Source organism: Pongo abelii, chromosome 9 (genome assembly GCF_028885655.2).
Source record: "Pongo abelii isolate AG06213 chromosome 9, NHGRI_mPonAbe1-v2.0_pri, whole genome shotgun sequence".
Lineage (NCBI taxonomy): Eukaryota > Metazoa > Chordata > Mammalia > Primates > Hominidae > Pongo > Pongo abelii.
This window is the reverse complement of record NC_071994.2, coordinates 3,375,722-3,403,544: the sequence shown is the minus strand read 5'-3', so window position 1 is coordinate 3,403,544 and position 27,823 is coordinate 3,375,722. Positions and strand designations below refer to the sequence as shown.

General features: G+C 45.1%; 1 protein-coding gene and 2 pseudogenes across 1 annotated transcript; 1 reads left to right on the top strand and 2 right to left on the bottom strand.

The window, feature by feature from the left end:
- Positions 1 to 1,130: 1,130 nt before the first annotated feature.
- LOC100940192 (CLK4-associating serine/arginine rich protein-like) lies at positions 1,131 to 16,354 on the bottom strand. The gene is made up of 3 exons (XM_054524480.1): positions 16,238 to 16,354; positions 1,756 to 1,850; positions 1,131 to 1,671 (listed from the first exon to the last, which is right to left on the bottom strand). Exons 1-3 carry the CDS (start codon positions 16,352 to 16,354, stop codon positions 1,131 to 1,133), a joined length of 753 nt encoding a protein of 250 aa, XP_054380455.1.
- A 1,693-nt stretch (positions 16,355 to 18,047) lies between these two features.
- LOC112135556 (uncharacterized transmembrane protein DDB_G0289901-like) lies at positions 18,048 to 18,987 on the bottom strand (annotated as a pseudogene).
- A 784-nt stretch (positions 18,988 to 19,771) lies between these two features.
- LOC112135555 (uncharacterized transmembrane protein DDB_G0289901-like) lies at positions 19,772 to 27,412 on the top strand (annotated as a pseudogene).
- Positions 27,413 to 27,823: the final 411 nt, after the last annotated feature.

Here is a 27,823-nt window from a genome sequence, read left to right as displayed (position 1 = left end):
TGCAGGAGACGGCCCTGTGGCTGCGGAGGCAGAGGCTGGGCCATGCGGCCACAGCCAAGGAACAGCCAGGGAACACCCGGAGCCCAGAAGCTGAAAGAGGCAGGAAGAAGCCTCCCGAGAGCCTTTGGCAGGAGCTCAGCCTGCAGACACCCAGGTGTCTGTCCTCTGTAATTGTGAGAGAACTAATTCCTCTTGTCTGAGCCCCCAGTTTGTGGTCATTTGTCACGGGAGCGCCAGGACAGGGACACAGGCTTCACCCCTGCCTCTGGCTCCCTCCTTTTCTGACATCCTGCAAAGGTCTCTCTCGACAGTGTCGGAAGAGTAACCCAGCCAGCTCTGCCTTTCTGAACGAGTGTGTTGGGCCCCTCCCAGCCCCATCACCCTGCACATGCGTGACCTCAGGTTTGATGCAGCCTCAGGCGTGAGGCCTTGCAAGCAGCTCCTGGCAGCTGCCCAGCTGGGGAGCCCCACAGGAGGGAGGAGTTGATCCCAGCCTCCTGCCCTAAGAGCTGCGAAAGCTACGAGGTGGGCAGATCACAAGGCCAGGAGATCGAGACCATCCTGGCTAACATGGTGAAACTCCATCTCTACTAAAAATACAAAAAATTAGCCGGGCATGGTGGCAGGTGCCTGTAGTCCCAGCTACTCAGGAGGCTGAGGCAGGAGAATGGTGTGAACCTGGGAGGTAGAGCTTGCAGTGAGCAGAGATCGTGCCACTGCACTCCAGCCTGGGTGACAGAGCGAGACTCCGTCTCAAAAAAAAAAAAAAAGAAAAAAGAAAAAAGGAGAAAGCTACGAGGTCCTGCACGCCCCTCCTGGCCAAGCTCTCCGGGTCTCTTGGTGGCTGTTCAGAGGCATTTCCCTGATGGCCAGGAGTCGTGTGAGGACAATCACTGGGGAAGGGGATGTGTGGAAGGTCCAGTGGGCACCTGGGGGCCCCAGTCAGTCTCTTCCATGATACACGGGTGTGGCAGGCGCCAGTCAGAGTAGAGACGCACAGCCAGAATTAAAACTGCAAAACAGAGCAAACAGAACGTGATTGTTTCTATTTTCAAGAAAGCAAACAAAATCTCCCTGGGAAAATGGCACAAACAGGAACAAGGAAGTGACCATGTGCCCAGCTTCACACCTCAGCCTGGGCAGGGATATAAAGAGCCCAGGCTCAGGGGGCTCCACACCTGCACCTCCCTCTCACCTGCTCCTCTACCTGCTCCACCCTCAATCCACCAGAACCATGGGCTGCTGTGCCTGCTCTGGAGGCTGTGGCTCCAGCTGTGGGGGCTGTGGCTCCGGCTGTGGGGGGTGTGGCTCCGGCTCTGGGGGCTGTGGCTCCAGCTGCTGTGTGCCCATCTGCTGCTGCAAGCCCGTGTGCTACTGTGTGCCAGTCTGTTCCTGCTCCAGCTGTGGCTCTTGTGGGGGCTCCAAGGGGGGCTGTGGCTCCTGTGGGGGCTCCAAAGGGGGCTGTGGCTCCTGTGGGGGCTCCAAGGGAGGCTGTGTTTCTTGTGGCTGCTCCCAGTGCAGTTGCTACAAGCCCTGCTGCTCCTCCTCAGGTTGTGGGTCATCCTGCTGCCAATCCAGCTGCTGTAAGCCCTGCTGCTCATCCTCAGGCTGTGGGTCATCCTGCTGCCAGTCCAGCTGCTGCAAACCCTGCTTCTCCCAGTCCAGCTGCTGCAAGCCCTGCTGCTCCTCCTCAGGTTGTGGGTCATCCTGCTGCCAATCCAGCTGCTGTAAGCCCTGCTGCTCATCCTCAGGCTGTGGGTCATCCTGCTGCCAGTCCAGCTGCTGCAAGCCCTGCTGCTCCCAGTCCAGATGCTGTGTCCCTGTGTGCTACCAGTACAAGATCTGAGGCTCTAGTGGGAAACCTCAGGTAGCTCCTGAAGATCTGTGCTTTCCAACAAGTGACTACCCCTGAAGCACATCCCCTTCTGGATCTGAACAATGACTCCCTTGGCTCAGGGCCTCTTTTTCCAGCCCCTGAGGAAATGGAATGAACCACTCCTTGCCCATTCCCTATAAGGATATCCCAAGACCCAGGCAATTTTGCCTCTCTTTCCCACATGCCCCCATAGGTCTGAGCCAAACTGCACTGGGGGCTGCCCTCATGCCAAGCAAGAGCCTGGAATTCCCCTTCTTGATAATTCCATGGGAGATAGCAAACCCTTCAGAAGGGTTTGCCTTTGCCTGCCAAAAGCGCCACAGCATTTACAGATGGATGTCCTGCAACCCAAATGATCACATGTATCTATGGAAATCCAAAATGCATCTGGGTGCAGCACTAAATAAATTCTCCACCCCTCAGCCTTGCTCTCACTGACTCTTTTCTTCCAGCCTCTGTCTCATTGGCAAACTGGCCACATGTCCTTCCCCTCCTCCCTGATAGCTTATTGCTCCCACTGCTATAACAGCGTGCCAGGCCCAGCTCTGATTCCAGAAACAGTTGTTGAACTGATTAATGAAGGAACCTCTGGCAGTATGTATGAATGAATGAAGACAAGGAATGAATGAGTGAATGAATGAGGATCTCTCATTAGTACACAGGGAGTCCCAGCTGTATCTCAGTGGGATTCAGTCTGTCTTGGTTGGAATTTGGACTCCTACTTCTTCCCCATGGGAGGATATGTTTGGGAGAGAAGGAGAACTTTGCCCTCAGTGCCTAGGAAGGGATGTAATGGGTGCTCTCTGGGTCCAGCCAGTCCCCAGTTTGTGGGTCAAGCCAGGAGAGGGGGAAGCGAGACTAGAATGAGCTGTGTCCCTGAGATGCTCTGTAGGACAACACTGGAAACTGTGCTGCTTCAGGGATCTAAGACGGTGTGGTTGAACACAGGCTGAAGTGCACCCTCCATCTCTGGGCTCAGAGTGAGGAGGAATCCAAGTGTCCACAGGCTTCCCAGCTTTGGTTTGGCACAGGGAGGAACAGAAGGGACTTTTCTCAGCCTGATAAAGGCCATCTACCCACAGTGAACACGGTACTTAACTGTGAAAACCTGGATGTTTTCCCCTAGGATCAGGAACAAAAAAAGAATGTCCACACCCACCACTTCTATGCAACATTTCACTGATGCTATAGCCAGAGTAACATGACAGGAAAAGAAAATAAAGCCATCCCGGTAAGAAAAAAGGAAGCAAAACTATCTCTATTCACAGAAAACCTCATCTTGTTTACAGAAGATGCTGAGGGACACACACACACACACACACACAAACACACACACACAACTATTAGGGCCAATAACCGAGCTCAGCAGAGTGCAGAACACAAGGACTATACACAATAGTCAGCTGTGTTTCTTTACAACAGCAAAAAGCAATGCAAAAAGGATGTAAGGAAACAATTAAATTCCTAGGAACAAATGCAACCAAAAAAGTACAAGACTTGGACACTTAACACTACAAAACACCATTGGAAGAAGTTAAGGAGGACCAAAGTAATGGGGGGAAAAATCCCATGTTCATGTATTGGAAGACCTAATATTGTGAAGATTGAAACACTCTGAAAAAAAAAATTGTTCTACCAATTTAATGCAATTCCGATCAACATCTCAGATTTCTTTTTTCAAAAATTGACAAGTTGATCCTAAAATTTATGTGGACATTCAAGGGACCCTAAATAGCTAAAACAATCTTGAAAAAGAAAAGCAAAATTTGAGGACTCGCGTTTTCCAATTTCTAAATGGGCTGCAAAGCTACAGTCATCAAGGCAGCATGGTTCTTGCATAAGAATAGAAAGATGGATCAATGGAGTAGGTTTGAGGCTCTTGAAATAAAGCTTCACAATTGTGGTTAATGGATTTTCACGGGTACTATACAATTCCATGGGAAAGGAGGAATCTTTTCAACTAACAATGCTGCTAAGACAAGTGGATGTCCATATGCAAAAGAATGAATTTGAATCTTGACCTCATACCATATACCAAACAAACCAAAAAAAAAAAATAGAAAAAATAGATCAATTACCTAATTGTAAAAGCCAAAACTAGAGGATTACTAGAAGCAAAACAGGTTACGTTTTCATGACCTTGGAGTATGAAATTGTTCTTAGATAATGACATCAAAACCACAGGGAAAAACTAGATTAACTAACTCCATCAAAACGAATAGTTTCTGTGCTTCTAAGGGCACTATGAAGAAAATGAAGAGACACCAACAGAGTGGAAGAAACTACTTTGAAATCATATATTTGATAAGAACTTGCATCTATACGTATAAAGAATTCTTACTACTCAAATACGCAATCCAATTAAAGACTCAGCAGAAGATTTAAATAGGCATTTTCCAAAGAAGATATGCAAATGGATAATAAGCACATGAAAAGGAGCTCAACATTGTTAGTCAGGGAAAATCAGGGAAATGCAAATCAAAACCACAATAAGATAGCAGTTCACATCCTCTGAGATGGCTATTACCAAAAAGACAATAAGAAGCACTGATGAGAATGTGGAGAAATGGGAGCCCTTGTGCATTGGATGAAAATAAAAAATCATGCCACTACTTTGAAAAATAGTTCCTCAAATGTTCCATGTAAAGTTATCATATGACTCAGCAATTCCACTCTTAGGTAACTACCGAAGGGAACTGAAAATATATATCACATAAAAACTTGTATGATGATATTCATAGCAGCCTTATTCTTATTTGCCAACAAGTGGAACCATGTAAATGTGCATGAACTGATGAGTGGGTAAACAAAATGTGGTATATTCATACGTGGACATTTTCACATTCTGGATGTTATCCCCATCTCATTTTTAAATTTTAGTGTTTTAATGTTAAAAATGATAGACAATTATAGAAGACAACAAATTACTCATAACCCCGATCTCTAGAGTGCTAACATTTTGTTTGCTCCCATGTAATTTGTGTATTCGGGCATCTCATGACCTCTCTGTTGCCCAAGGTCATCATGGTGTTCTGCCTGCCAAGGCACAGGCTCTTCACTGGCCCCACAACAATCACCCGAGCCCCCATTGTAGGCAGAGGGTTGCATTTCCCACCTCAGTCTACGTGGGAATCCCCAGGGCCTTGAGTGTTCCCCATGCCTTGGCGGAGCGGCCCCTGCTTCTCCCCCAGGGTGTGTCTGCAGCCCCTTCCCTGCCTCCTGCCATTCCCATGGATGGTGCCAAGAGAAGCTTTAGGGCAGCCAAGCTCTTCCTTCCTTCTTGGCATCAGCTAGAGGTTCCTATGAATGCTAATGGTTGGGGGCACAGTGGGGAGAATTCATTATTTCTTCTAGCACTGCTCTCTTAAAAATTTGTATTATCAATAGTTTAGAAAGGTTGTTTTTAGTTTCATAGATCACTATCAATAACTATGTTAATTTTTAGGATTATCAAATTTGGGGAGATGTCATCGAATTGCTTTCCTATATGAGCTATAGTATTTGGAAGACATTTCTGAAAACTAGCTCTGCCTCCGTACTTTTCTTTTTTATTTTTTGAGATGGAGTCTCACTCTGTCTCCCAGGCTGGAGTGCAGTGGCGAAATCTCAGCTCACTGCAAACTCCGCCTCCCGGGTTGAAGCGATTCTCCGGCCTCAGCCTCCTTAGTAGCTGGGACTACAGATGCCCCCCACCACGCCCGCCTAATTTTTTTTGTATTTTTAGTAGATACGGGGTTTCACCGTGTTAGCCAGTATGGTCTCGATCTCCTGACCTTGTGATCCGCCCGCCTTGGCCTCCCAAAGTTCTGGGATTACAGGCGTAAGCCACCACACCCGGCTGCCTCTGTACCTTTCAAAACTTGTTTCTCCTCCGCTGCCCACAGGCAGCCACTGAAGGATGCGTGGTATCACGACACAATCTACAATCTCCGGCCATTCATCTTTGTGTCACCATACTGGGGCAAATTGTCACAGTGGATGATAGGAGTAGTCCTGGAAGTTATTCATCCTCTAAAGGATAAGAAATTATTGGAATATAGTTGGAAAGGACTCTGAATTCATAAATGTATCCCACTGAACCAGCCCCAAAATGGCTAATGCCCCAGGAATATTACTTTACACAAAGCCTGCGTTGGGCTAAAACCCTAACCCTGGTACGTGCACTTGGATAGATACACTTAGCTTGACTTTCTGTCATTTCTTATCCTTCCCCGTTTCAACTTCCCACACTCTGGACAATGAGACGGGCGGCACCCTGTGCCTGTGCTGGCGTGTAGTCTGTCTCCTCCCGGACAAGCTCGCCTGTTTCTGCTTATGCTGTTCTGGGAGCCACCTCTCTTGTGGAACTGGGGATGATGGTGGGTCCTTGAGTGGTGACTGCTTCAGATGAAGTCCCTGAAAGGGGGTCTTTCTAATGGAGTTGGGACTACCTTAGCTGGGGGTGGGTGGGTGTGAGGGGGTGACTAGGATGGGCCAGGACAGGCTGCTTAGAGTTCAGGGAAATTTGAGGATTCCAAGTGTTTGGCTCACCTGTGACCACCCAGATGATTTCATCCCAAGAGTTTCAGCAAATGCCTGCTCCTCGCCAGTTGTGTCCCTACCTTATAATTAGCACCTGATTGCAAGGCTGTGCATTTTAATTGCCGTTCCAGCTTTGCAGCCCCCACAGTCAGGCGTGGGTGTGATCCCCAGCCGGGGCTGCTCACAATAAAAGATGCCAATAACCCAGGGTGCTCTGATTGTAATGGTTTTTCAAAAAATTTTTCACTCTACCAGTTTTTATTTCTTGCACAATAACATCGTGACAGCCATAAACAAAATAATTCTGAAAATAAGGGAAACTTTCCCATAATCCCTTTACTCTAAAGCATCAAGTTCTTATATTCCATGTCCTCATGAAAATTCATTTGTTTGTCTGTTTTTTTACAGAATTGCAGAAAAAACACTTGACAAGGAAATATACACCAAACCCAGCTCTTCTGTTTAAAAGCCAATTGCAAAAACACAGAACGAATGACCTGTTTTAACAGTGGCTAAGAACAATAGAAAAAGGGCCTGGTTTATTTGAGTTAAATTTGACCTCAGGATGAGGCTAGGGTGTGGTGTTGCTGCCAAAACCCACTCTGTTGTCTGAGGGTGGATTCGTAGCCACACAGTGTCCAACTGAGGGGTGAATGAGCCCCTCCCCATCAGCCCATGCTAGTTCCTTTAATGGACTTTTTTTTCAGAGCAGTTTTAGGTTCACAGCAAAACTGAGAGGAGTGGGCCACAACATCCCCTGTGCTCTACAATGAGAGCGCTTTTTCAGAGCCCAAGGCAGTGGGCCACTCTCTGGGGGTCCCCAGGGGCTCAGGGTGTGGCTGGCCTGTCCCCAACTCAGGAGAAACCAGGAGTTGTCCAGTGGTTCCTTCATTGGAACTCCCTGTGGATGCCTCCCACGCACCTAGATGTTGACGGCCCATGATTTCCACAGTACATTGAGGAGCTGGGATGCAGGGCCTCTGTTTCCTCTACGTGTACCCTGGACACCCCAGGCCCATGGGACAGGCCTGGCCCTGCAACCCCACCAGGGCCCTGACACCAGGCTTGGCCTGGCCTTGTGATGAGCAAGAGCAGAGGCAGGTCCAGAGACATCTCCTGCACGGGATTGCCTGCATCCGGACCCCCATGACAGGCAGTGGCCAGCGCGGTGTGGAAGGGGCCAGGATGGCAGCCGGCAGGCTGCCCTGCAGCCCCCAGATGCCCCTCCTGGCCTCAGGAAATTAATATCCACGGAGAAACTGGTCACTTGGAGGCTGCCAGAGGGAAGGATGAGTGTCACGTTCCCGCAGCCATGGCTAGCCAGCAGCATACCATGTGGCCTCTGGCCCAACCTGTGGGACAGGGACCCCAGACAGGGCACAAGTCCCAGTTCCAGAGGGTCCTGGCCTGGTGGTCACCCAAACTCTGTAAAGGGAGGGGCACCCAGCAGCAGCCAGGATGATCACGCAGGGGACTGAGCCTTCTGTGGCAGTGGCCAGACCGAGAACTTGGCCAAAAGCAGGGCAAGCCACCTGGGACAGAGTGGATGCTGTGCCTGTGCGTGCCCAGCAAGGCCGAGCCAGTGATGCTACCAGGGTCCATGAGGCAAGGGTGGGGCAGGAGCAGGCTGACCAGCCGCCAACCTCGTCCGCTCCAGGAGGCAGGGATGGCCGAGCTCCCACGCCCTCGTGGCCGCCACCTGACCACCGATGGGGCAGAGGCCTGAGGTCGAGCAGTCAGTGCTGGGGCTCAGCTTCCAGGGTCTACAAACTGCTCCAGTCCAGAGGGCCAAAGATAACTGGGCATGTGAGGGCCCAGGAGGTCAGGTCCCTACGTCTGCCAACGTTGGCAGATGCATTTCACGGTCAGAAAAAGTCAAGAAAGGTGACGCCTCTCAGGTGTTATTATGAAAGATTCTCCCAAGACACATATTTTTTACATTTATTTTTATTGTATATATTCATGGTGGACACCATGGTGTTGTGGTAAACATGTACACTACTGAAATGATGGCTACAATTAATATCTCCAGAACTTTCCATGGTTCCCTTTTGTATGTGTGTGTATGAGTGTGTGTGCATGAGTGTGTTTGTATAAGTGTGTGTATAAGTGTGTATGCACATGTATGAGTGTGTGTGTTTGTATGGTTATGTGTGTATGAGTGTGTGTAAGGTGTGTTTTAATTGCATGTGTGTGAGACTGAGTGTGTGTATTTATGTGTGCATATGAGTGTGAGTGTGTGTATGATGTGTGTGTGTATGTGTGTGTGGTAAGAGCACCTGGAGTCTTCTCTCAGCACACTTGCAGCATACAGCACCTGTCACCTGTGGTTCTTGCACTGTGCACTGGACTGCTCGGCTCCCTCTCCCACACAACTGCAAGCCCTTGACCTCCTCCTCCCCGTTTCCTTCTTCCTCCAGACCCTAGTAACCACTGTTCTATTCTGTGTTTCTATGTATTTGACTTTTTCAAAATGTGGAATATATACATACATCTATATATGTCTATATGGAACATTCTTCAGCTTTCAAAAGAAGGAGATCTGGTTACTCACAACAACATGGACGAATCTGGAGGACATTACACGGGTGAAAAGAGGCAGACACAGAAAGACAGACACCACACGCTCTTCCTCACACATGGAGTCTACAGGAGTGAAACTCACAGAAGCACAGAGTGCAAGCATGGGAACCAGAGGCAGGGAAAGGGGAAATGAGGAGGTGCTGGCCCAGGGGTCCAAAGCTTCAGTTCTGCAAGATGAATAAGGCTTGGAGACCCAATGCATAGCAACGTGACCACAGCTAACAACATGGTGTTTATTATGTACTTAAAATGTACTGAGAGGGTAGATACTAAATGTTCTCACCACCAAGAAAAGAGAGAGAGAGAGAGAGAGCCATGCGAAGTGGTGGATATCTTAATTATCTTGACTGTGGTGATTATTTCACAACGTAGACGTATGTGAGATCATTGAATTTTATGTCTTACATTACACACAATAAAAAATAATAAAAACAACCCTCAGTGGCAGGCCCCACAGGCACCCCCACCCAACCCTCCTCCTTGCACATACAATGTACAAAAGAATAGATGCACATACATGATTGGGTATTGTTACCAATTAGAATTTTATTATCCATATTTCTTTGCAACTTATTTTTTTTCACTAAAACCTGCATCATGGTTGCCTCTCCTAGGAAGTAGATCTGGGTATAAGTCTATGTTTCTTTATGCACATGCATATTCATATATATGAAATTTTTCTGTAAGTCGGATCACACATACTGGACTCACTTTTCATTGTCATTTTCTTTTTGTTGATTCCTACACACCTTCCCCACTCCACCCAGCCACTGTCCTATGTACCCCAGGCACACACTCAACATATGTGTAAAAGACACTTTTATTGTTTGCTACTAAAATAAGATCCTACTGTGCTCATTTCCCTGCATCTACATTTCACATTAGCCAGAGCCTTGAGGAAATTTCTCCAAGTCCACTGGTACATCTGCAATCTAATATTGTACTGGGTATTACTTTTAGTATTCATTTTCAATTTGCTAGGATTCTTTTTCTGACACTGCAAACAATGTATCATACACATATGTGTATACATGAATATGTTTACATTTAATCTTGTTTTCAGTAATTTCAAGACTAATAGTATTGATATTACCTAATTTTATTAGATATTGTTTTCAAAAAATACTATAATAAATTATATCCCCAGAACAATGTATAAGAGTACCTTTTCCCTGCAATTTCACTAGCAATAGGTGTTATTATTCTTGTTAATGTTTGCCAGTCTAGTAGATATAAAATGTTGCAGGTAGCCACTAACTGGGGCCACTGGCGTGGGCAGTAAAGGAATTTACCAAGACAGTTGTAGGTAAGGAAAGGCAGATTTATTTGAGAATGTAGGAAAACATGTTGCAAGAATGGGAAGGGCAGGTCAGCAAGGGAGGAGCTGGCTGCCAGAAGACAAAGGCTTGCTGGGGATTTTATAGGATGGTGCTTGTGCTGGAGAGGGTTACGTGCAGTGCTGATAATGCCAAGGTTTCAGTGAGCTAATTTGCATTTTTCTATCAACTGAGGTCATAAGTTGAGTGCAAGAAGATTGTGACTTATGTGAGTTATTTGCGCAGAAGGGCTAAGTCCTGCACCATGGAGAAAGGCAGACTTGTAGCTTATCTGCCTTCTCTTTTTGCTTTCCCTTGGTCCCACCACCCTGGCTCCTTTTCCATAATTAGGACTCCACAGAAAATATCCCATGTATCTGACTACCAGTGAGTCTGATTTACTTTTTATATTTTTAATTGCACATTTCCATTTGTTTATCAGAGAATCACCTTCTTAACAGCTTGGTTTTTTGTCTTCTACTTGTCAATTTGTCAGAGCTACTAATGTTTTATAGATTTTTTATTTTGAGACAGGTTCTCACTCTGTTGCTGGAGTGCAGTGGCACAATGTCAGCTCACTGCAACATCTGCCTCCTGGGTTCAAGCAATTCTCCAGTCTCAGCCTCCCAAGTAGCTGTGATTACAGGCATGCCCTACCACCATGCCCAGCTAGTTTTCGTATTCTTAGTAGAGATGAGGTTTCACCATGTTGGCCCAGCTGGTCTCAAACTCCTGGCCTCATGTGGTCTGCCTGGTTCGAACTCCCAAAGCACTGGGATTATAGGCATGAGCCATCATGCTCGGCCAATGTTTTATAGATTATAGAACTAACAAATGAATCCAGCAAGTTTTCAGAATACAGGACCAATATATAAAAATTAATTGTATTTCTACTCACTTGCAACTCTGAAAGTGACAAAACACTGTTGAAAGAAACTAAAGAAGATCTAAAACATCCCAGATTTGTTGTGGACTGAATATTTATGTTCTTTCAAATTCATATATTGAATCCATCACTCCCACTGTGGTTGTATATGAAGACGAGTTCTCTAAGGAAGAAATTAAGGTTACATAAGGTCATAAGGGCTTCCATAGGATTTGCATCTTCATAAGAAGAGACACCAGGGAGCATGTGCCTCTGTCTCTCTCTCTCTTTCTCTCTTTCTCTCTCTCTCTCTCTTCCTCCCTCCATCTCTTTCTCTCTCCACACACAAAGGAAAGGCCATGTGAGCAAAGAGTGGGAAAGCAGCCATCTGCAACCCAAGGAGAGAGCCCTCACCAGAAACTAAATTTGCTGGCACCTGATCTTGGACTTCTGATCTCCAGAATTCACTGTGAGAAAATAAACGCCTGTTGTTTGAGCCACCAAATCTGTGGTATTTTGTTATGGCAGCCCAAGCAGACTGATGTTCATGTATCAGAAGACTTAACATTTTTCCGATGGCAATATCCCCAAAATTGATCTACAGAGTCTATAATCTCCATCAGGAAAGCAGCTGGCTTCTTTGCAGATATTCACAGGCTGATTCTAAAGTTCGTGTGGAATCTCAAGGGACCCTGAATAGCTAAAACAATGTTAAAAAGAAGAACAGGCCAGGCGTGGTGGCTCATGCCTGTAATCCCAGAACTTTGGGAGGCCAAGGCAGGAGGATCATGAGGTCAGGAGATGGAAACCATCCTGGCTAATACAGTGAAACCCTGTCTCTACTAAAAATAACAAAATTAGCCAGGCGTATTGGCAGGTACCTGTAGTCCCAGCTACTTGGGAGGCTGAGGCAGGAGAACGGTGTGAACCCAGGAGGTGGAGCTTGCAGTGAGCCAAGGTTGTGCCACTGCACTCCAGCCTGGGCTACAGAGTGAGACTTCGTCAAAAAAAAGAAAAAAAAAAAAAACACAGAAGAACAATGTTGGAGGGCTCACACTTGACAATTTGAAAACTTACTACAAAGCTGCAATCATCAAGGCAGTTTAGTACTGGCGTTAGAATAGATATATTAAACCAGTGGAATAGAATTGAGAGCCAGAAATAAACCCTCGTGTAGATGACCAACTGACTTTTGACAGGGTGCCAGATTATTCAATGGAGGAAGAGCAGTACTTCAACAAATGGTGCTGGGAAACTAGACATCCACATGCACAGGAATGAGCTGAACCCCTACCTCACACCACATACAATAATTAATTCAAAATCGGTTCAAAGGCCTACATGTAAGAGTCAAATCTATAAAACTATTTAAAGAAAACATGACCTGGATTGGGCATGGATTCATAGATAGGACACCAAAAGCGCCAGCAACAAAAGAAAAATACAAATACACTGGATGTCATCAAAAGTTAAATGTTTTTGCATCAAAGGATACTATCAACAAAGTGAAAGAACGATCTACATAAAGGAAGAAAAGATTTACAAATCAGATATCTGATAAGTGTCTAGTATCTAGAGTATACAAAGAACTTTTTCTTCAACTTTTATTTTAGAATCAAGCGGTACATGTGCAGATTTGTCACATGGGTATATTGTGGGATGCTAAGGTTTGGAGTATGAATGAATCCATCACCAAAATAGTGACTGTAGTACCCAATAGTTTTTCAGCCCTTGCCCCCTCCCTCCTTTCCTCCCTCCTCTTGTTCCCCAGTGTCTATGGTTTTCATCTTTATGTCCATGTGTACTCAATGTTTAGTTCTCACCTATAAGTGAGAATATGTGGGATTTGGTTTTCTGCTTCTGCGTTAGTTCTCTTAGGATCATGGCCTCCAGCTGCATATTGCTGCAAAAGATATTACTTCATTCTTTTTTATGGCTCAGTAGTATTCCATGGTGTGTATGTACCACATTTTCTTTATCCAATCCACCATTGATGGGCACATGGGTTGATTCCATGTCTGTGCTTCTGTGAATAGCACTGCAATGAACATATGGATGTATGTGTCTTTTTGGTAGAATGATTTATTTTCCTTTGGGTATATACCCAATAGTGAGATTGCTGGGTCAAATAGTAGTTCAATTCTTAGCTCTTTAAGAAATCTCCAAACTGCTCTCCATGGTGGCTGAAATCATTTACATTCCTACCAACAGTGTACAAGTGTTCCCTTTTCTCTCAAGCTTTGCCAGCATCTGTTTTTAGGTTTGTTTTGTTTTGTTTTCTTTCATTTTTTAGTTTTTATCAAAAGCCTTTCTGACTGATATGAGATGGTATCTCATGGTGGTTTTGATTTACATTCCCCTAATAGTTAGTGATGTGGAGCATTTTTTCATATAGTTGTTGGCCATGTGCATGTCTTCTTTTGAGAAGTGTCTGTTCATATCCTTTACTCACTTCTTAATGAAGTTATTTGTTTTTGGCTTGTTGATTTAAGTTCCTTGTAGATTGCAGATATTAGACTTTTGTCAGATGCCCAGTGTGTGAATATTTTCACCCATTTTGTAGGTTGAGGGTTGACTCCCAGATAGTTTCTCTTGCTGTGCAGAAACTCTTCGGTTTAATTAGGTCCCGCTTGTCAATTTTTGTTTTTGTAGCAATTGCTTGTGAGGACTTAGCCGTAATTCTTTTTTACCAAGGCTGATATCAAGAAGGTGATTTCCTAGGTTTTCTTCTAGGATTTTTATAGTTTGAGGTCTTACATTTCGATCTTTAATCCATCTTGAATTAATGTTTGTATATGGTGATCTGGTTAGCGGCCCAGTTTTATTCTTCTGGATGTGGAACTCAGTAATAAAAAGACAACCCAATTAAAAAGTGGGCAAAGAATCTTAATTAGACATTTTCTGAAAAAGATACCCAAATGACAACAAGCATATGAAAGACTCTGAGCATCATGATTCAACAGGGAGATGCAAATTGAAATCACAATGAGATACCATTTCACAAACACTAGGATGAATATAATGTAAAAGGTCAGACAATAACAAGTATTGGGACAGGGTGTGCTTGTACCTGTAATCCCAGTGACTCAGGAGGCTGGAAGGGAGGATCCCTTGGGGCCAGGAGTTTGAGTCTAGTATGGGTATCATGGCGAGACCTTGTCTCTATAAAAAATTAAAAATTTAGCTGGGTGTGATGAGGCACAACTATAGTCCCAGCTACTGGGGAGTTTGAGACAAGGATTGCTTGAGTCCAGGAGGTTGAGGCTGCAGTGAGCTATGATCATGACACTGCACTTCAGCTTGGGCAACACAGTAAAACCTTGTCTCTAAAAAATAAATAAGCAAATAAAAATAAAATAAAATAACAAACGTTGACAAGGATGCAGAAACATTGGAACCTCCATGCATTGCTGTGGGAATGTAAATTGCTCAGCCACTGTGGAAAACAGTCTGCAGTTCCTCAAAAAGTTAAACAGAGAGTTACCATAGGGCCCAGCAATTCTGCTCCTAGGGATGTTCCCAAGGGAAATGAAAACACATTCCATGCAAAAACTGGCACACCCATGTTCACAGCAGCATTACTCACAACAGCCAAAAGGTGGAAACAGTCCAATGTCTGCCAACTGAGGAATGAATGGTGTATTCATACGAAGGAAGATTAGTATAAATAATTTATCATAGAACGTAATGAAGTACTGTTTCAGGCTGCAACATGGATGAACCTCAAAACATTACACTAGTGAAAGAAGGAAATTATAAAAGACCACATATCATATAATTTCACAGGTATGAAATTTTAAGAATAGAAAAATAGAGAGACAAAAAGTAAATTAGTAGTAGCCTCTGGCTACTACTAATGTTACCCATTTATCAGACTCAGGTGAGACACTCACATATGTCTCAGGAAGTGGGTATACTAGTTACAGACAGGCAGCAAGGGAGAACAGGAGCCTTGGATTCATTGGGAGCCCTCTAGCCTCAGCAAAACTTCCCAGGTGAGCTGAGTCTCATCCATGTGTGCCCCACTCACACCACAGCTGAGGGATCCCAGAAAGCCACCTGCCCTGGGTCTTATGTCCCAGGGCTGCAGGATTCATTGCACTAAAGCACCAAAGAACGTCCTGTTTCGAGGAACCAGGACAAAGCCCAGGCTCTTCTGGCCAGTCCCTCCCTATCTCAGGATGTTGCATTCCCAGCGTATTCTATATTCTTTTTCTTCTTTTATTAATATTTTAATTGAAGCATGATCATTGTACATGTTTATGGGGTCCAGTGAGATATTTTGATACATGTATACAATGTGTAGAGATCATTCAGGGTGAATAGTATATCATCTCCTCAAACATTTACCATTTCTTTGTGTTGGGAACACTCAAAATCTTCTCCTCTAGCTATCTGCAAACGTGCAATAAATTATCGTTAACCCCAGTTATCATGAAGTGCTACAGAACACTAGGGCTTATTCCCGCTGTGTGGCTGTAGTTTTGTGTCTGTGAACCAGCGTCTCCCCTTTCCCTCCTCCCCGCCCATTCCCAGCCTCTGGTAACCACCGTTCTACCCTCTGCTCCTGAGATGAACTTCTTTAGCTTGCACCTGTGAGTGAGATCATGCGGTTAATCTTTCTGTGCCTGGCTTATTGCATTTAACATAATGCCCTTCAAGCTCACCTGTACTGTCACATGGGGCAGAATTTTGTTCTGCTCTAGGGTTAAATAGAATTCCATTGTGTGTATACACCACCTTTTCTTTTTCATTACTTTTCCATGTTTTCCATTCATCTGTTGACAAGCACTTAGGTGCTTTCATATCGTGGCTATTGTGAGCAGTGCTGCGATAAACATGGGGTGCAGATATCTCTTCAACACACTGATTTCTTTTCCTTTGGATACACACCCCATAGTGGGATTGCTGGGTTAGCTCTATTTTTAGCTTTTTGAGGAAACTCCATGCCGTTTTCCTTAGTGGTTGTACAACTTTCCACTAACAGCATACGAGTTCCCTTTCTTCACTTCCTCTGCAGGATTTATTTTTGCCTTTTTGATAATGGCCATTCTGTGGGATGAGAGGACACCTCACTGTGGTTTTGACTTGCGTGTCCCTGATGATGAATGATGCTGAGCATTTCTTCAAGCTCTCGTTGGTCATTTGTACATATTCTTTCAGAAATGTCAGTTCAGCTCCCTCTGCATTCATGCCTGAGAACCACAAATGAGACATGGGGAGAATTGCACTGGTCTGAAGCAGCCTGGAGAACTGTCCTGTGGGGTAGTGAGTGGGGGGTACTAAACAGTGTGAAGTTATGAAATGTTCTATAACTGATTATGGCAATGGGTACAAAGCTCTGTGAATATACTAAAAGCATTGAATTGTGTAACTTAAATGGGTGAAGTGTGTGGTATATGAATGATATGTCAATAAAGCTGTTAACAAAACAAGAAGAGGTATCAGAGAGGTTGGGGATCAGTGAAGCCGTGGTTGTATCAATGGACCGAGAGTTCTGGTGGAATGAAAGCACTGGAGAAAGTGAGCTGGAAAGAGGAGGGTGGCTGGAAGCGGGTGCATGGGACAGACCCCAGTGGGGTGCCCTGTGAAGAACAAGGTCACAGATATCACCACAGGGGTGAGGGGTGGGGAAGGATCATTTACTTGTGTAAATGATCCCCACAGGGGCACTGCTTAACTGAGCAGTGGGAAGGAGGACACCATCTTCCAGTACCCAGAATGGTAGAGCCACTGGCAGCTTGCATCTTGAGCATGGAGAAGCTGCAGCCACCCAACTCCAACCCATGAGGGCAGCTGCGGGGGGTGAACCACGTAAAGTCATGAGGGTGGAGTTCCCCAAGGCCTTAGGAGCCCACCCCTCACCCCAGTGTACCCTGGATGTGGGACTGGGAGTCCAAGGACATTATTTTGGAGCTTTAAGATTTAATGGCTGCCCTGCTGGATTTCAGACATGCAGGTCTGTAGCCCCTTCCTTTTTGCTGATTTCTCCCTTTTGGAATGGGAATGTTTACCCAATGCCTCCACCCTCATTGTATCCTCAAAGTAAATAATGTGTTTTGATTTTCACAGGTTCATTGGTGGAAGGAACTTGGACTTGGGACTTCGGACTTGATGTTGGAGTGAGTCAAGACATTGAGAGGACTGTTGGGAAGAGATGATCCTATTTTGTGATGTAAAAACATGAGATTTGAGGGTTCAGGGGGATAATGATATAGTTGGGATGTCCCCTCCAAATCTCTTGGCAAAATGTAATCCCCAGTGTTGAAGGAGGGGCCTGCGGGGAGGTGTTTGGGTCATGGGGGTGGATCCCTCATGACTGGCTTAGCGCCATCCCCTTGGTGATGAGTGTGTTCACTCAGATCTGGTTGTTCACAAGTGTGTGGCCCCTCCTCACCCCTTGCTCCCATTCTCACCATGTAGCGTGCCTGCTCCTGCTTCACCTTCCACCATGAGGAAAAGCTCCCTGAGGGCCTCTCCAGAAGCTGAGCAGAGGCTGGTGCCATGCTTGTGCAGCCTGCAGAACCATGAGCCATTCTAACCTCTTTCCTTTATAAATTACCCAGCCTCAAGTATTTCTTTAGAGCAATGCTCAGCTAATACACCTGGAAAGCTGAGACTGGCATGAGTAAAATATGAAGACCATGGATAACTTTTGAAATCTAAAAATGTAAAATTAATATTACTGGGGGAGTCAACACAGGAAAGATGAGAGCACGTGGGCAGAGGCTGCTGCCCATTGGTCACATGTGGCCAGCAGAGAGCAGGTGACCAGCACCCTGGAGCTTTGTGGGAAGCACCAGACAGCCTGGAGCTGAGGTTTTAATTGCAGTAGCCAAAACAAACGGGGAAAAAGACAAATTTAGCAAACAAAGAAAGTAGATGCTCAACTGAGCCAGGAGGAAGTCGCTAGCAAAAAGGAAAAAACAGCTCTGGAAAAATAATGTAAACAGTCACAAGAAAGGGACCCTGCGTCCTGCCTGAAATCTGGACAGGTATATAAAGGGCCCAGGCTCAGGGAGCTCCACACCTGCACCTCCCTCTCACCTGCTCCTCTACCTGCTCCACCCTCAATCCACCAGAACCATGGGCTGCTGTGGCTGCTCTGGAGGCTGTGACTCCAGCTGTGGGGGCTGTGGCTCCAGCTGCTGTGTGCCTGTCTGCTGCTGCAAGCCCGTGTGCTGCTGTGTGCCAGCCTGTTCCTGCATCAGCTGTGGCTCCTGTAGGGGCTCCAAGCGGGGCTGTGGCTCTTGTGGGAGCTCGAAAGGGGGCTGTGGCTCTTGTGGGGGCTCCAAGGGAGGCTGTGGCTGTGGCTCCCATGGAGGTTCCAAAGGGGGCTGTGGCTCTTGTTGGGGCTCCAAGGGGGGCTGTGGCTCCTGTGGGGGCTCCAAGAGGGGCTGTGGTTCTTGTGGCTGCTCCCAGTACAGTTGCTATAAGCCCTGCTGCTCCTTCTCAGGCTGTGGTTCATCCTGCTGCCAGTCCAGCTGCTGCAAGCCCTGCTGCTCCCAGTCCAGCTGCTGCAAACCCTGCTGTTGTTCGTCAGGCTGTGGGTCATCCTGCTCCCAGTCCAGCTGCTGCAAACCTTGCTACTCCCAGTTCAGCTGCTGTGTCCCCAGATGCTGCCAGTCCAGCTGCTGCATCCCCATATGCTGCCAGTCCAGCTGCTGCAAACCCTGTTGCTCCCAGTCCAGCTGCTGCCAGTCCAGCTGCTGTGTCCCCAGATGCTGCCAGTCCAGCTGCTGCAAGCCCTCCTGCTGCTCCCAGACTAGCTGCTGAGTCCCCATGTGCTGCCATTGCAGGATCTGAGGCCTGACTGCAGACCCCATGTGGCTCCAGCAGATCCAGGATGCCTTGAAAGTGATTAGTGCCTAATATCTGAGCCACAGACTGCAGATCTGAGCTGAGGCCCAGCTTCAGGAGCCGCACATCCCTCCCCCCCATCACCTGGCCCAGCCCCGGGGCCTTCCCTGGACCTTGCCTGTGCTGGTCTCACTGCCAGCCCTACACTGGCCCTGCTGCCAGCTCTCAATAAACTGGTTTCTGACCCTGGCTCTGTCCCCACGATGCTTTCTGCACACACTCCAATGGGAAATCCCACTTGGGGTGCAAGTGTTGGGGGTAGGAGTGGGTGAAATCTCCTATTCTGAAGGTAAATTTGACAATATTCACTAAAATTTCACAGGTGTCGCTGTTATTTTCCTTGCTTTGGTGACATTATTCAATACAGCTATGAAAGAGAATGAAAAAGAATGTACAACAACCAGAAAGATAAGGCCAAATTATCATTATTTCTGATTGTTCCATTGGACACCTAGAAAGAAAAACACAAAAAGTCAAATGAAAAATACTCCAAAAGTAAGTGAATTCAGTGAGAGGGCTAAGTACATAATTAATATGTAAAATCAGTAATCTCTTTCCACACACAACAAACACACAAAACCCCTTGAACAGGAACTTCATGAGAAAGAGTTTTAAAAATCTATATGAAGAAGCCGCACTTCTAATACTAAAAAGTAGAAACTGCCCAAAAGCCCATTAATAGTAGGAAAAAAAGTCAGTATGGTAAATTCACTGAGTAAAATACTACACGGCAATGAGAATCTCACAAACATGATATTGAATGAAAGAAGACAGACAAAGGTGCACCTGTTCAACTCCAACCAGAAGCACGAAGAAGACCACCTGATGGATGCCACAGGGTCGGGATGGGCTCCTTGGGAGGAGAGAATGGAAGGGGACTCAGAGAGAGCTCGGGAGTCTGGCGATGTCTGTTGCTAAATCTGGGTGCTGCTGACGAGTGGCTGAGTTTGCAAAACTTCATCAATCTGTCATCTTATGTGCATTTTCTCCATGAAATTCTACTTCAATAAAAGTTTTAACAAAAATGTCTTTGAACATCTATGTAGAGAGAACTTTAAAATGCTGACAGAAAAAAAAGTTGGGAATAAGTGAATAGGAAATGTTTATTTGACAGGATTTTTAATATTACTAAAATTAAGTGAATTCTTTCTAAATCAATTTATACATTTAATGGGATCCAAACAAAAATGTTGAGAAGATTTTACAAACTAGATATACTAATTAAAACATTCATACGGAGAAAACAGGCAGGATGGGTATGCACAGTGGCTCACCCCTGTAACCCCAGGGCTTTGGGAAGCTGAGGTGGGAGATTTGCTTGAAGCCAGGAGTTCAAGACCAGCGAAGGAAACATGGTGAGACCTCATCTCTACAAAAGAAATTTTTAAACATTTGTGGGCCTGGTACTGTGCACCTGTAGTCCCAGCAACTTGGGAGGTTTAGGTAGGAGGATCGCTTGAGCCCAGGAGTTTGAGGTTACAATGAGCTAGGATCCTATCACTGCACTGCAGCCTGGACAACAGAGGAAGACCCTGTCTATACAGAAAAGGAACCCAAACAAATAAGCAAAAAAGCATAAGTAAACAGTCAGGAAAATCCTAAAGTGAAAGGGGACCAAATATAAAAACATTTTTTACAATTATGTTAATTCAGCCACCTTCACACAATCACATGAAGATCCAACAGATAAATGCAAAAGAATAGAAACAGCAGACAGGAAACCAAATAGGAGAATTTTCACACGCTAATGACAGGATTTAAATTTGTTAAGAAAAAAAGTTATCAGCTAAATGAGGTTAAAACAATTATATAAGATCTAATAAGATTAAAATTAGATCCATACCCTACCCTTACTATAAAACTGTGTTACAAGTAGAATAAAGACTTAATCAAAAAATAAAAATAAAAATAACTGAAAACGAAAGAGAAATTTTTAAATAATCTTGCAGTTGACTAGTTCTTTCTTCGCATGACACAAAACCCAGCAGCCCACTAAAGAAAAGACTAGTAAACATGTTAAAAAGAGAAAATCTCTACATGCTGCATGGTAAAAAAAATATGTATATACATGAAAAGACAAATCTCATTAATATTTGAAGCATTGTTTGGAATAAATGTTTAAAACCTAATAGAAAGGTGCCAGCAAAATGGCAGACGAGGGAACTCCAGGCCCTCATTCTCCCGCAGAGTCACCAAGTTATCAACAATATACACAGCAGAATACCATTGTGAGATGCCAGCTGAGAAGCTACAGCATCAAGACCAACCGAAAACCATGTTCTACGGAAAGGGGTGAGAAAGCTTGTGGAATTTTGCATGTCCATCCTTTCTCCTCCCATCCAACCTGGTGTTGTGCAACTGAGAGGAATTCGGAAACACTGCTTCAAGACGGGAGCAAAAGAGTCAGCTGAGCATCCAGGGTTCTGGCAGCCCGAGGACTGCCTGAGGAACTGGTATGTGTCTCACCTGACTCCAAGCACTTCTAGGCTGGTGGCCTTTCTCGGAAGCTCCTGAAAAAAGATACAACCATCACAGCATATTAAAGCTCAGCTCCTAAGACAGTTGCCAGAGGGGAGAAAGATTATGGGCTTCTGAGAAGAGGCATGGGAAAGCAGCTTAGGGAATTCGAGATAACTAAAAAGCACACATACACAAGCCCAAAGAAGACACATACTCAGAAAAAGCTTGACAGGTCCTGGAGTCTCTAGCTGTGCTGACTGGTGAAGGGCTTCCTCTGCATGAAGCCAGTACAGAAAGATAGGGAGACCTGTTTGGTTTTTTTTTTTACTCAAGTCTCAACAATAACAATAACAACAAAAATCACAAGGCATACAAAAACAAAAACAAACCACAACAAACAGGAAAACCAGACCCTGTCAAAGGAACAACAAAAAAACCTCCAGAAACCAACCTTAAAGACATGCAGATCTATGAGCTGCCTGATAAAAAATTCAAAATAACAGTCAGAAGATGATCAATGAGCAAACACAGATGAACAACTAGACGCAATCAGGAAAACAGTGCACGAACATAATGAGAATAACAGCAAAGATACAGAAACGATCAACAACAACCAAACATAAATTCTAGAACTATAAAATACAATACAAACTGAAAAATGCACTAGAGAAGTTCAACAGCAGACTTGATGAGGCAGAAGGGTGCAGCAAACTGAAAGACGGACCATTAAAATCATCATGTCAGAGCAGCCGACATTTAAAAAGAATGAAAGAAAGTGAAGAGAGCCCAAGGGACTTATGGGAGGCTAGGAAGTGGAATAACATACACATTATGGGATTCCGAGAGAGAGAAGAGTGAGAAGAAGGAAAGAGAGCTTATTGGATAAAACAGTAACCAAAGACTTCCCAAATATTAGGAAAAACATGGACATACACATTCCAGAAGCCCAAAGAACTTCAACCAGAATAAATCTAAGGAGACCCACACTGACTCATTTATAATTAGAGTGCCAGAATTCTGAGAAAAAGAATGTATAAAGCAGCAAGGGAAAGCAACTCATCACACACAAGGGAGCTTTCAAGCAACTGTCTGCAGATGTCTCAGCAGAAACCTTGCAGTCCAGAAGGGAGTAGGGTGATATATTCAAAACGCTGACAGAAAAAAAAGCTATCAACCAAGAATATTGTCCATCAAAATTGAAGCGGAAATTAAGGTTTTCCCCGTAAATAAAAGCTGAGGAAGTTCACTATTACTTGACATACTCTGCAAGAAGTGCTGAAGGGAGTCCTTCAAGGTGAAAGAAAGAATACTAGACAGGAATATAACAATATAAATTCCTCCAATAAAGGTAAATACATAGAAAAATATAGTAACATGCATTAATGTAATTTTGGTACATAAATTCACTTTTAATGTATGACATTTAAATGAAAAAACACAAAAATTAAGTAGAAAGCCACTTAGTGGATATATAACATGTAAACAAATATGTATTTTGTAACATCAATAACATGAAGTAGAGAGGGTGCAGCTATGTAGTAATATGGTTTTGCGTATGGTTGAAGTTAAATAGCTCTGAGTTTGAAAAAGAATGTCATTACTTTATTACATCTTATGTGATTACAATGGTGAGTACAAAGAAAAATGATCTCTGGATATTTTTCATATAGATATACAGAGCCACAGAGAGAAGACAAATAAGGAAATAAAAGACTTGAACAGCACTATAGTGAAACTAGACCTAAAAGACATATACAGATGACTCCACCCAACAGCTGCAGAGTATACCTTTCTCTCAGGTGCACATGGAACTTTCTCCAGGATAGACCATATGTCCAGCCACAAAATAAATTTCAAGATATTTTAAATGTTGAAATTACATCGTGTTTTCTCCAAGCACAATGGAATAAAACTAGAAATCCATAGGAGAAGGAAAAACGGAAAATCCACAAAGATGTGGAAATTAAACAGCACACTCTTAACCAATGAGGCAAAGAAGTCACAAGAGAAATACCTAGAGACAAATGAAAGTGAAAACACAACATACCAAAACTTATGGATGCAGCACAAGCAGTGCTGAGGCAGAAGTTTATAAGTATAAACACACACATTTAAAAAGAAGACAGATCTCAAGTTAACGACGTGTGGATGAAAAAAGGCAAACTCTGTCAAATATCTGTGGAGGTTTATTCTGAGCCAAATATGAGTGACCGTGACCCAGGACACAGCCTCCAGAAGTCCTGAGATCGCCACAAGGTGGTTGGGTTACAACGTGGTTTCGTATGTCTTGGGGAACAGAAGTTATAGGCCAAAACATACATCAGTGATGAGCCCCTTTTCACCTGCTTATTAGCCATGTGTGTCTCTTCTTCGGAAAATGCCTATCTAAATCCTCTGCTAAGTTTTTAATAGGATTATGTGTTTGAGTACTAAGAATTCTTTATGCCTGGATGAAAGTTCATTATCAAATATATGATTCGAAAGTAGTTTTTCCCATTCTGTTGGTGTCTTTTCATTTTCTTGATAGTGCTCTGAGAAGCATAAGAGCTAAGCCGGGTGCGGTGGCTCAAGCCTGTAATCCCAGCATTTTGGGAAGCCAAGATGAGCAGATCATGAGGTCAGGAGATTGAGACCAACCTAGCTAATACTGTGAAACCCTGTCTCTACTAAAAATCCAAAAAAATCAGCCGGGTGTGGTGGTGGGTGCCTGTAGTCTCAGCTTCTCAGGAGGCTGAGGCAGGAGAATGGCGTGAACCCAGGAGGCGGAGCTTGCAGCGAGCCCAGATTGCTCCACTGCACTCCAGCCTGGGCGACAAACCGAGACTCCATCTCAAAAAAACAAAAAAAGAAAAAAAAAAGCATAAAAACTATTAGTTTTTACGTAGTTAGTTAATCTAGTTTTTCCTTTTTCTCCTTGTGCTTTTGGTGTCATTCTCTTAGAGCCATTGCACACTCAAAGGTCATAAAGACTTAATCTGTTTTTCTTTTAACAGTCCTCTAGTTTTAGCTTTTACAATTAGGTCATTGAGCTATTTTTTTCTGTTTCTGTTTTATTCGTTTGTTTGGTATATGGTAAGAGGTAAAGGTCCAAATTCATTCTTTTGCACGTGGACATCCAGTTGTCGCAGCAACATTGTTTGATGAAAAGGTTCCTTTTTTCCCATGGAATTGTTTTGTACTCTTGTTGAAAATGCATAGACCACAACTGTGAGGCTTTATCTCAAGGGTCTCAAATCTACTCCAGTAACGCATCTTTCTATCTTTAGACAAGCACCATGCTGCCTTGATTACTGTTTGCTTTGTAACCCATTTAGAAATTGGAAAACATGAGTTCTCAACTTTGTTTTTCTTTTTTGAGATTGTTTTAGCTATTTAGGGTCCCTTGAATGTTTACATAAATTTTAGAATCAGCTTGTCAATTTCTGCAGAAAAGACACCAAGAATGTGATTGCGTTTAATTGGTAGATCAATTTTTTTAGAGTATTTCAATCTTCATAATATTAGGTCTTCCAATACATGAACATGGGATTTTTCTCCCATTTACTTTGGTCTTCTTTAACTTCTTCCCGTGATGTCTTGTGGTGTTAAGTGTCCAAGTCTTGCACTTTTTGGTTGCTTGTATTACTAGGAATTTTTTTCTTTTTGATAGAATTATTCCCTTACATCCTGTTTCCATTGCTCATTGATGGTTGTAGAAACACAGATGACTTTTGTGTATAGGACTTGTGCCCTGAACTCATGTTGAGCTCATTTATTGGGCATAATAGTTGTGTGTGTGAGTGTGTGTGTCCCTTAGGATTTTCTACATACAACATGTGGTTTTCTGAAAGTAGAGATATTTTACTTAGTTTTTTCCTGCATGGATGCCTTTTATTTTGTTTTCCTGTCATGTTACTCTGGCTATAGCTTCAGTGAAGTGTTGTATAGAAGTGGTGAGTGTGGACATTCTTTTCTTGTTCCTGACTCAGGGGGAAATATCCAGGTTTTCACAGTTAAGTATGGTGTTCGCTGTGGGTATATGTCCTTTATCAGGCTGAGAAAAGTCCCTTCTGTTCCTCCCTGTGCCAGACCAAAACTGGGAAGCCTGTGAGTGGTCGGAGAACACTTGGATTCTTCGTCCTCTGAGCCCAGAGGTGGAGGGTGCACCTCAGCCTGTGCTCAGCCACATTGTCTCGGGTCCCTGTAGCAGCACAGTTTCCAGTGTTGTCCTACAGAGCATCTCAGGGACACAGCTCATTCTAGACTTGCTTCCCCCTCTCCCAGATTGACCCCCACTCTGGGGCCTAGATGCACACAGACACTACCCATTATAGCCTTCTTAGGCACTGAGGGCAAAGATCTCCTTCTTCCCCAAACATATCCTCCATGGGGAAAGAAGTAGTTGTCCAAATTCTAACCAAGACAGACTGAATCCCACTGAGACGCAGCTGGGGCTCGCTGTGTACTAATCAGTGATCCTCACTCATTCACTCATTCATTCACTCGTCTTCATTCATTCATACACACTGCTAGTGATTCCTTCATTAATCAGTTCAACAACTGTTTCTGGAATGAGAGCTGGGCCTGGCACACAGTTACAGCAGTGGGAGCAATAAGGTATCAGGGAGGGAGGGGAAGGACATCTGGCCAGTTTGCCAATGAGACAGGGGCTGGAAGAAAAGAGTCAGTGAAACCAAGGCTGACGGGTGGAGAATTTATTTAGTGCTGCACCCAGATGCATTTTGGATTTCCATAGATACATGTGATTATTTGGGTTGCAGGACATCCATCTGCAAATGCCATGGAGCTCCTGGCAGACACAGGAAACAAAAGTTTGCTGTCTCCCATGGAATTGTCAAGAAGGGGAATTGTAGGCACCTCCTTGGCATGAGGGCCACCCCCAGTTGCAGTCTGGCTGCGACATATGGGGGCATGTGGGAAGGAGGGGCAAAAGTACCTGGAGCATGGATATCCTTATAGGGAATGGGCAGGGAGTGGTTCATTTCACTTCCTCAAGAGCTGGAAAAAGAAGCCCTGAGCGAGGGGACTCATTCTTCTGGTCCAGAACAGGATGTGCTTGAGGGGTAGTCACTTGTTGGGAAGCACAGATCTTCAGGAGCTACCTGAGGTTTCCCACTAGAGCCTCAGATCTTGCACTGGCAGCACACGGGGACACAGCATCTGGACTGGGAGCAGCAGGGCTTGTAGCAGCTGGACTGGCAGCAGGGTGACCCACAGCCTGAGGAACAGCAGCAGGGCTTACAGCAGCTGGACTGGCAGCAGGATGACCCACAGCCTGAAGAGCAGCACCAGGGTTTACAGCATGTGGACTGGCAGCAACAGGGCTTACAGCAGCTGGATTGGCAACTGGATGACCTGCAGCCTGAGGAGCAGCAGGGATTGCAGCAGCTGGACTGGCAGCAGGATGACCCACAGCCTGAAGAGCAAGAGCAGGGCTTGCAGCAACTGCACTGGGAGCAGCCACAAGAACCACAGCCCCCCTTAGAGCCACCACAAGAGCCACAGCCACAGCCTCCCTTGGAGCCCCCAGAAGAGCCACAGCCCCCCTTGGAGCCCCCACAGGACCCACAGCCCCCTTTGGAGCCTCCACAGGAGCCGCAGCTGGAGTAGGAACAGGCTGGCACACAGCAGCACCCAGGCTTGCAGCAGCTAGAGATGGGCAAACAGCAGCTGGAGCCACAGCCCCCACAGCTGGAGACACAGCCCCCACAGCTGGAGCCACAGCCCCCACAGCTAGAGCCACAGCCCCCACAGCTGGAGACACAGCCTCCGGAGCAGCCACAGCAGCCCATGGTTTTGGTGGGTTGAGGGTGGAGCAGGCAGAGGAGGAGGTGAGAGAGAGGTGCAGGTGTGGAGCCCCTGAGCCCGGGCTCCCTATATATCTGTCTAGGGGTCATGGGGTGCACATGGTCCCTTCCTGGTTCTTACTGATGTTCTCTCCTTAGGGAATCTGTGGGTCATTTGAAATAAAAATATTGAGAGTTGCCTTGTGACCCACTTCCTCCTCCTGCATTGTTTTCTTCTCTGCACCCTCTGGGCTCAAGTCCTCCCCTCTCAGGACCCTGAGGAATGAGTGGAGCCTCCTCTGTTCCTGCCTCTGCCCTCAGACCCCAGCCTTCTATTGCTGTTCCAGAAGGATTCGCCTTATGAGTGTTTTCAATGGTTTCTTTGTCTCAGTGTTTCTATCCATGCGTACACTCTGGGCTCTTCTGGTTCAGAAGTGAAATTCAGCATGGTTAAGGTTTTGTTCTCCACCGGGTCTGGCTGCAGGAGGCTACTGGACAGTGTCTCTGTCCTTCCTGCCATTCTAGAGAGCCCAGCTTCCCCAGGCTCCAGTCTGCC

Excerpts from the sequence above, each read along its gene's own strand:
- LOC100940192 (XM_054524480.1), bottom strand. The coding sequence starts at position 16,354 with ATGAATGCAGAGGGAGCTGAACTGACATTTCTGAAAGAATATGTACAA. Across the intron at positions 1,851-16,237 it reads ACACGCAAGTCAAAACCACA|AGCCTCAGATCTTGTACTGG; the intron begins GTGAGGTGTCCT and ends GTTTCCCACTAG. Across the intron at positions 1,672-1,755 it reads ACTGGCAGCAGGATGACCCA|CAGCAGCTGGACTGGGAGAA; the intron begins CAGCCTGAGGAT and ends CAGCAGGGCTTG.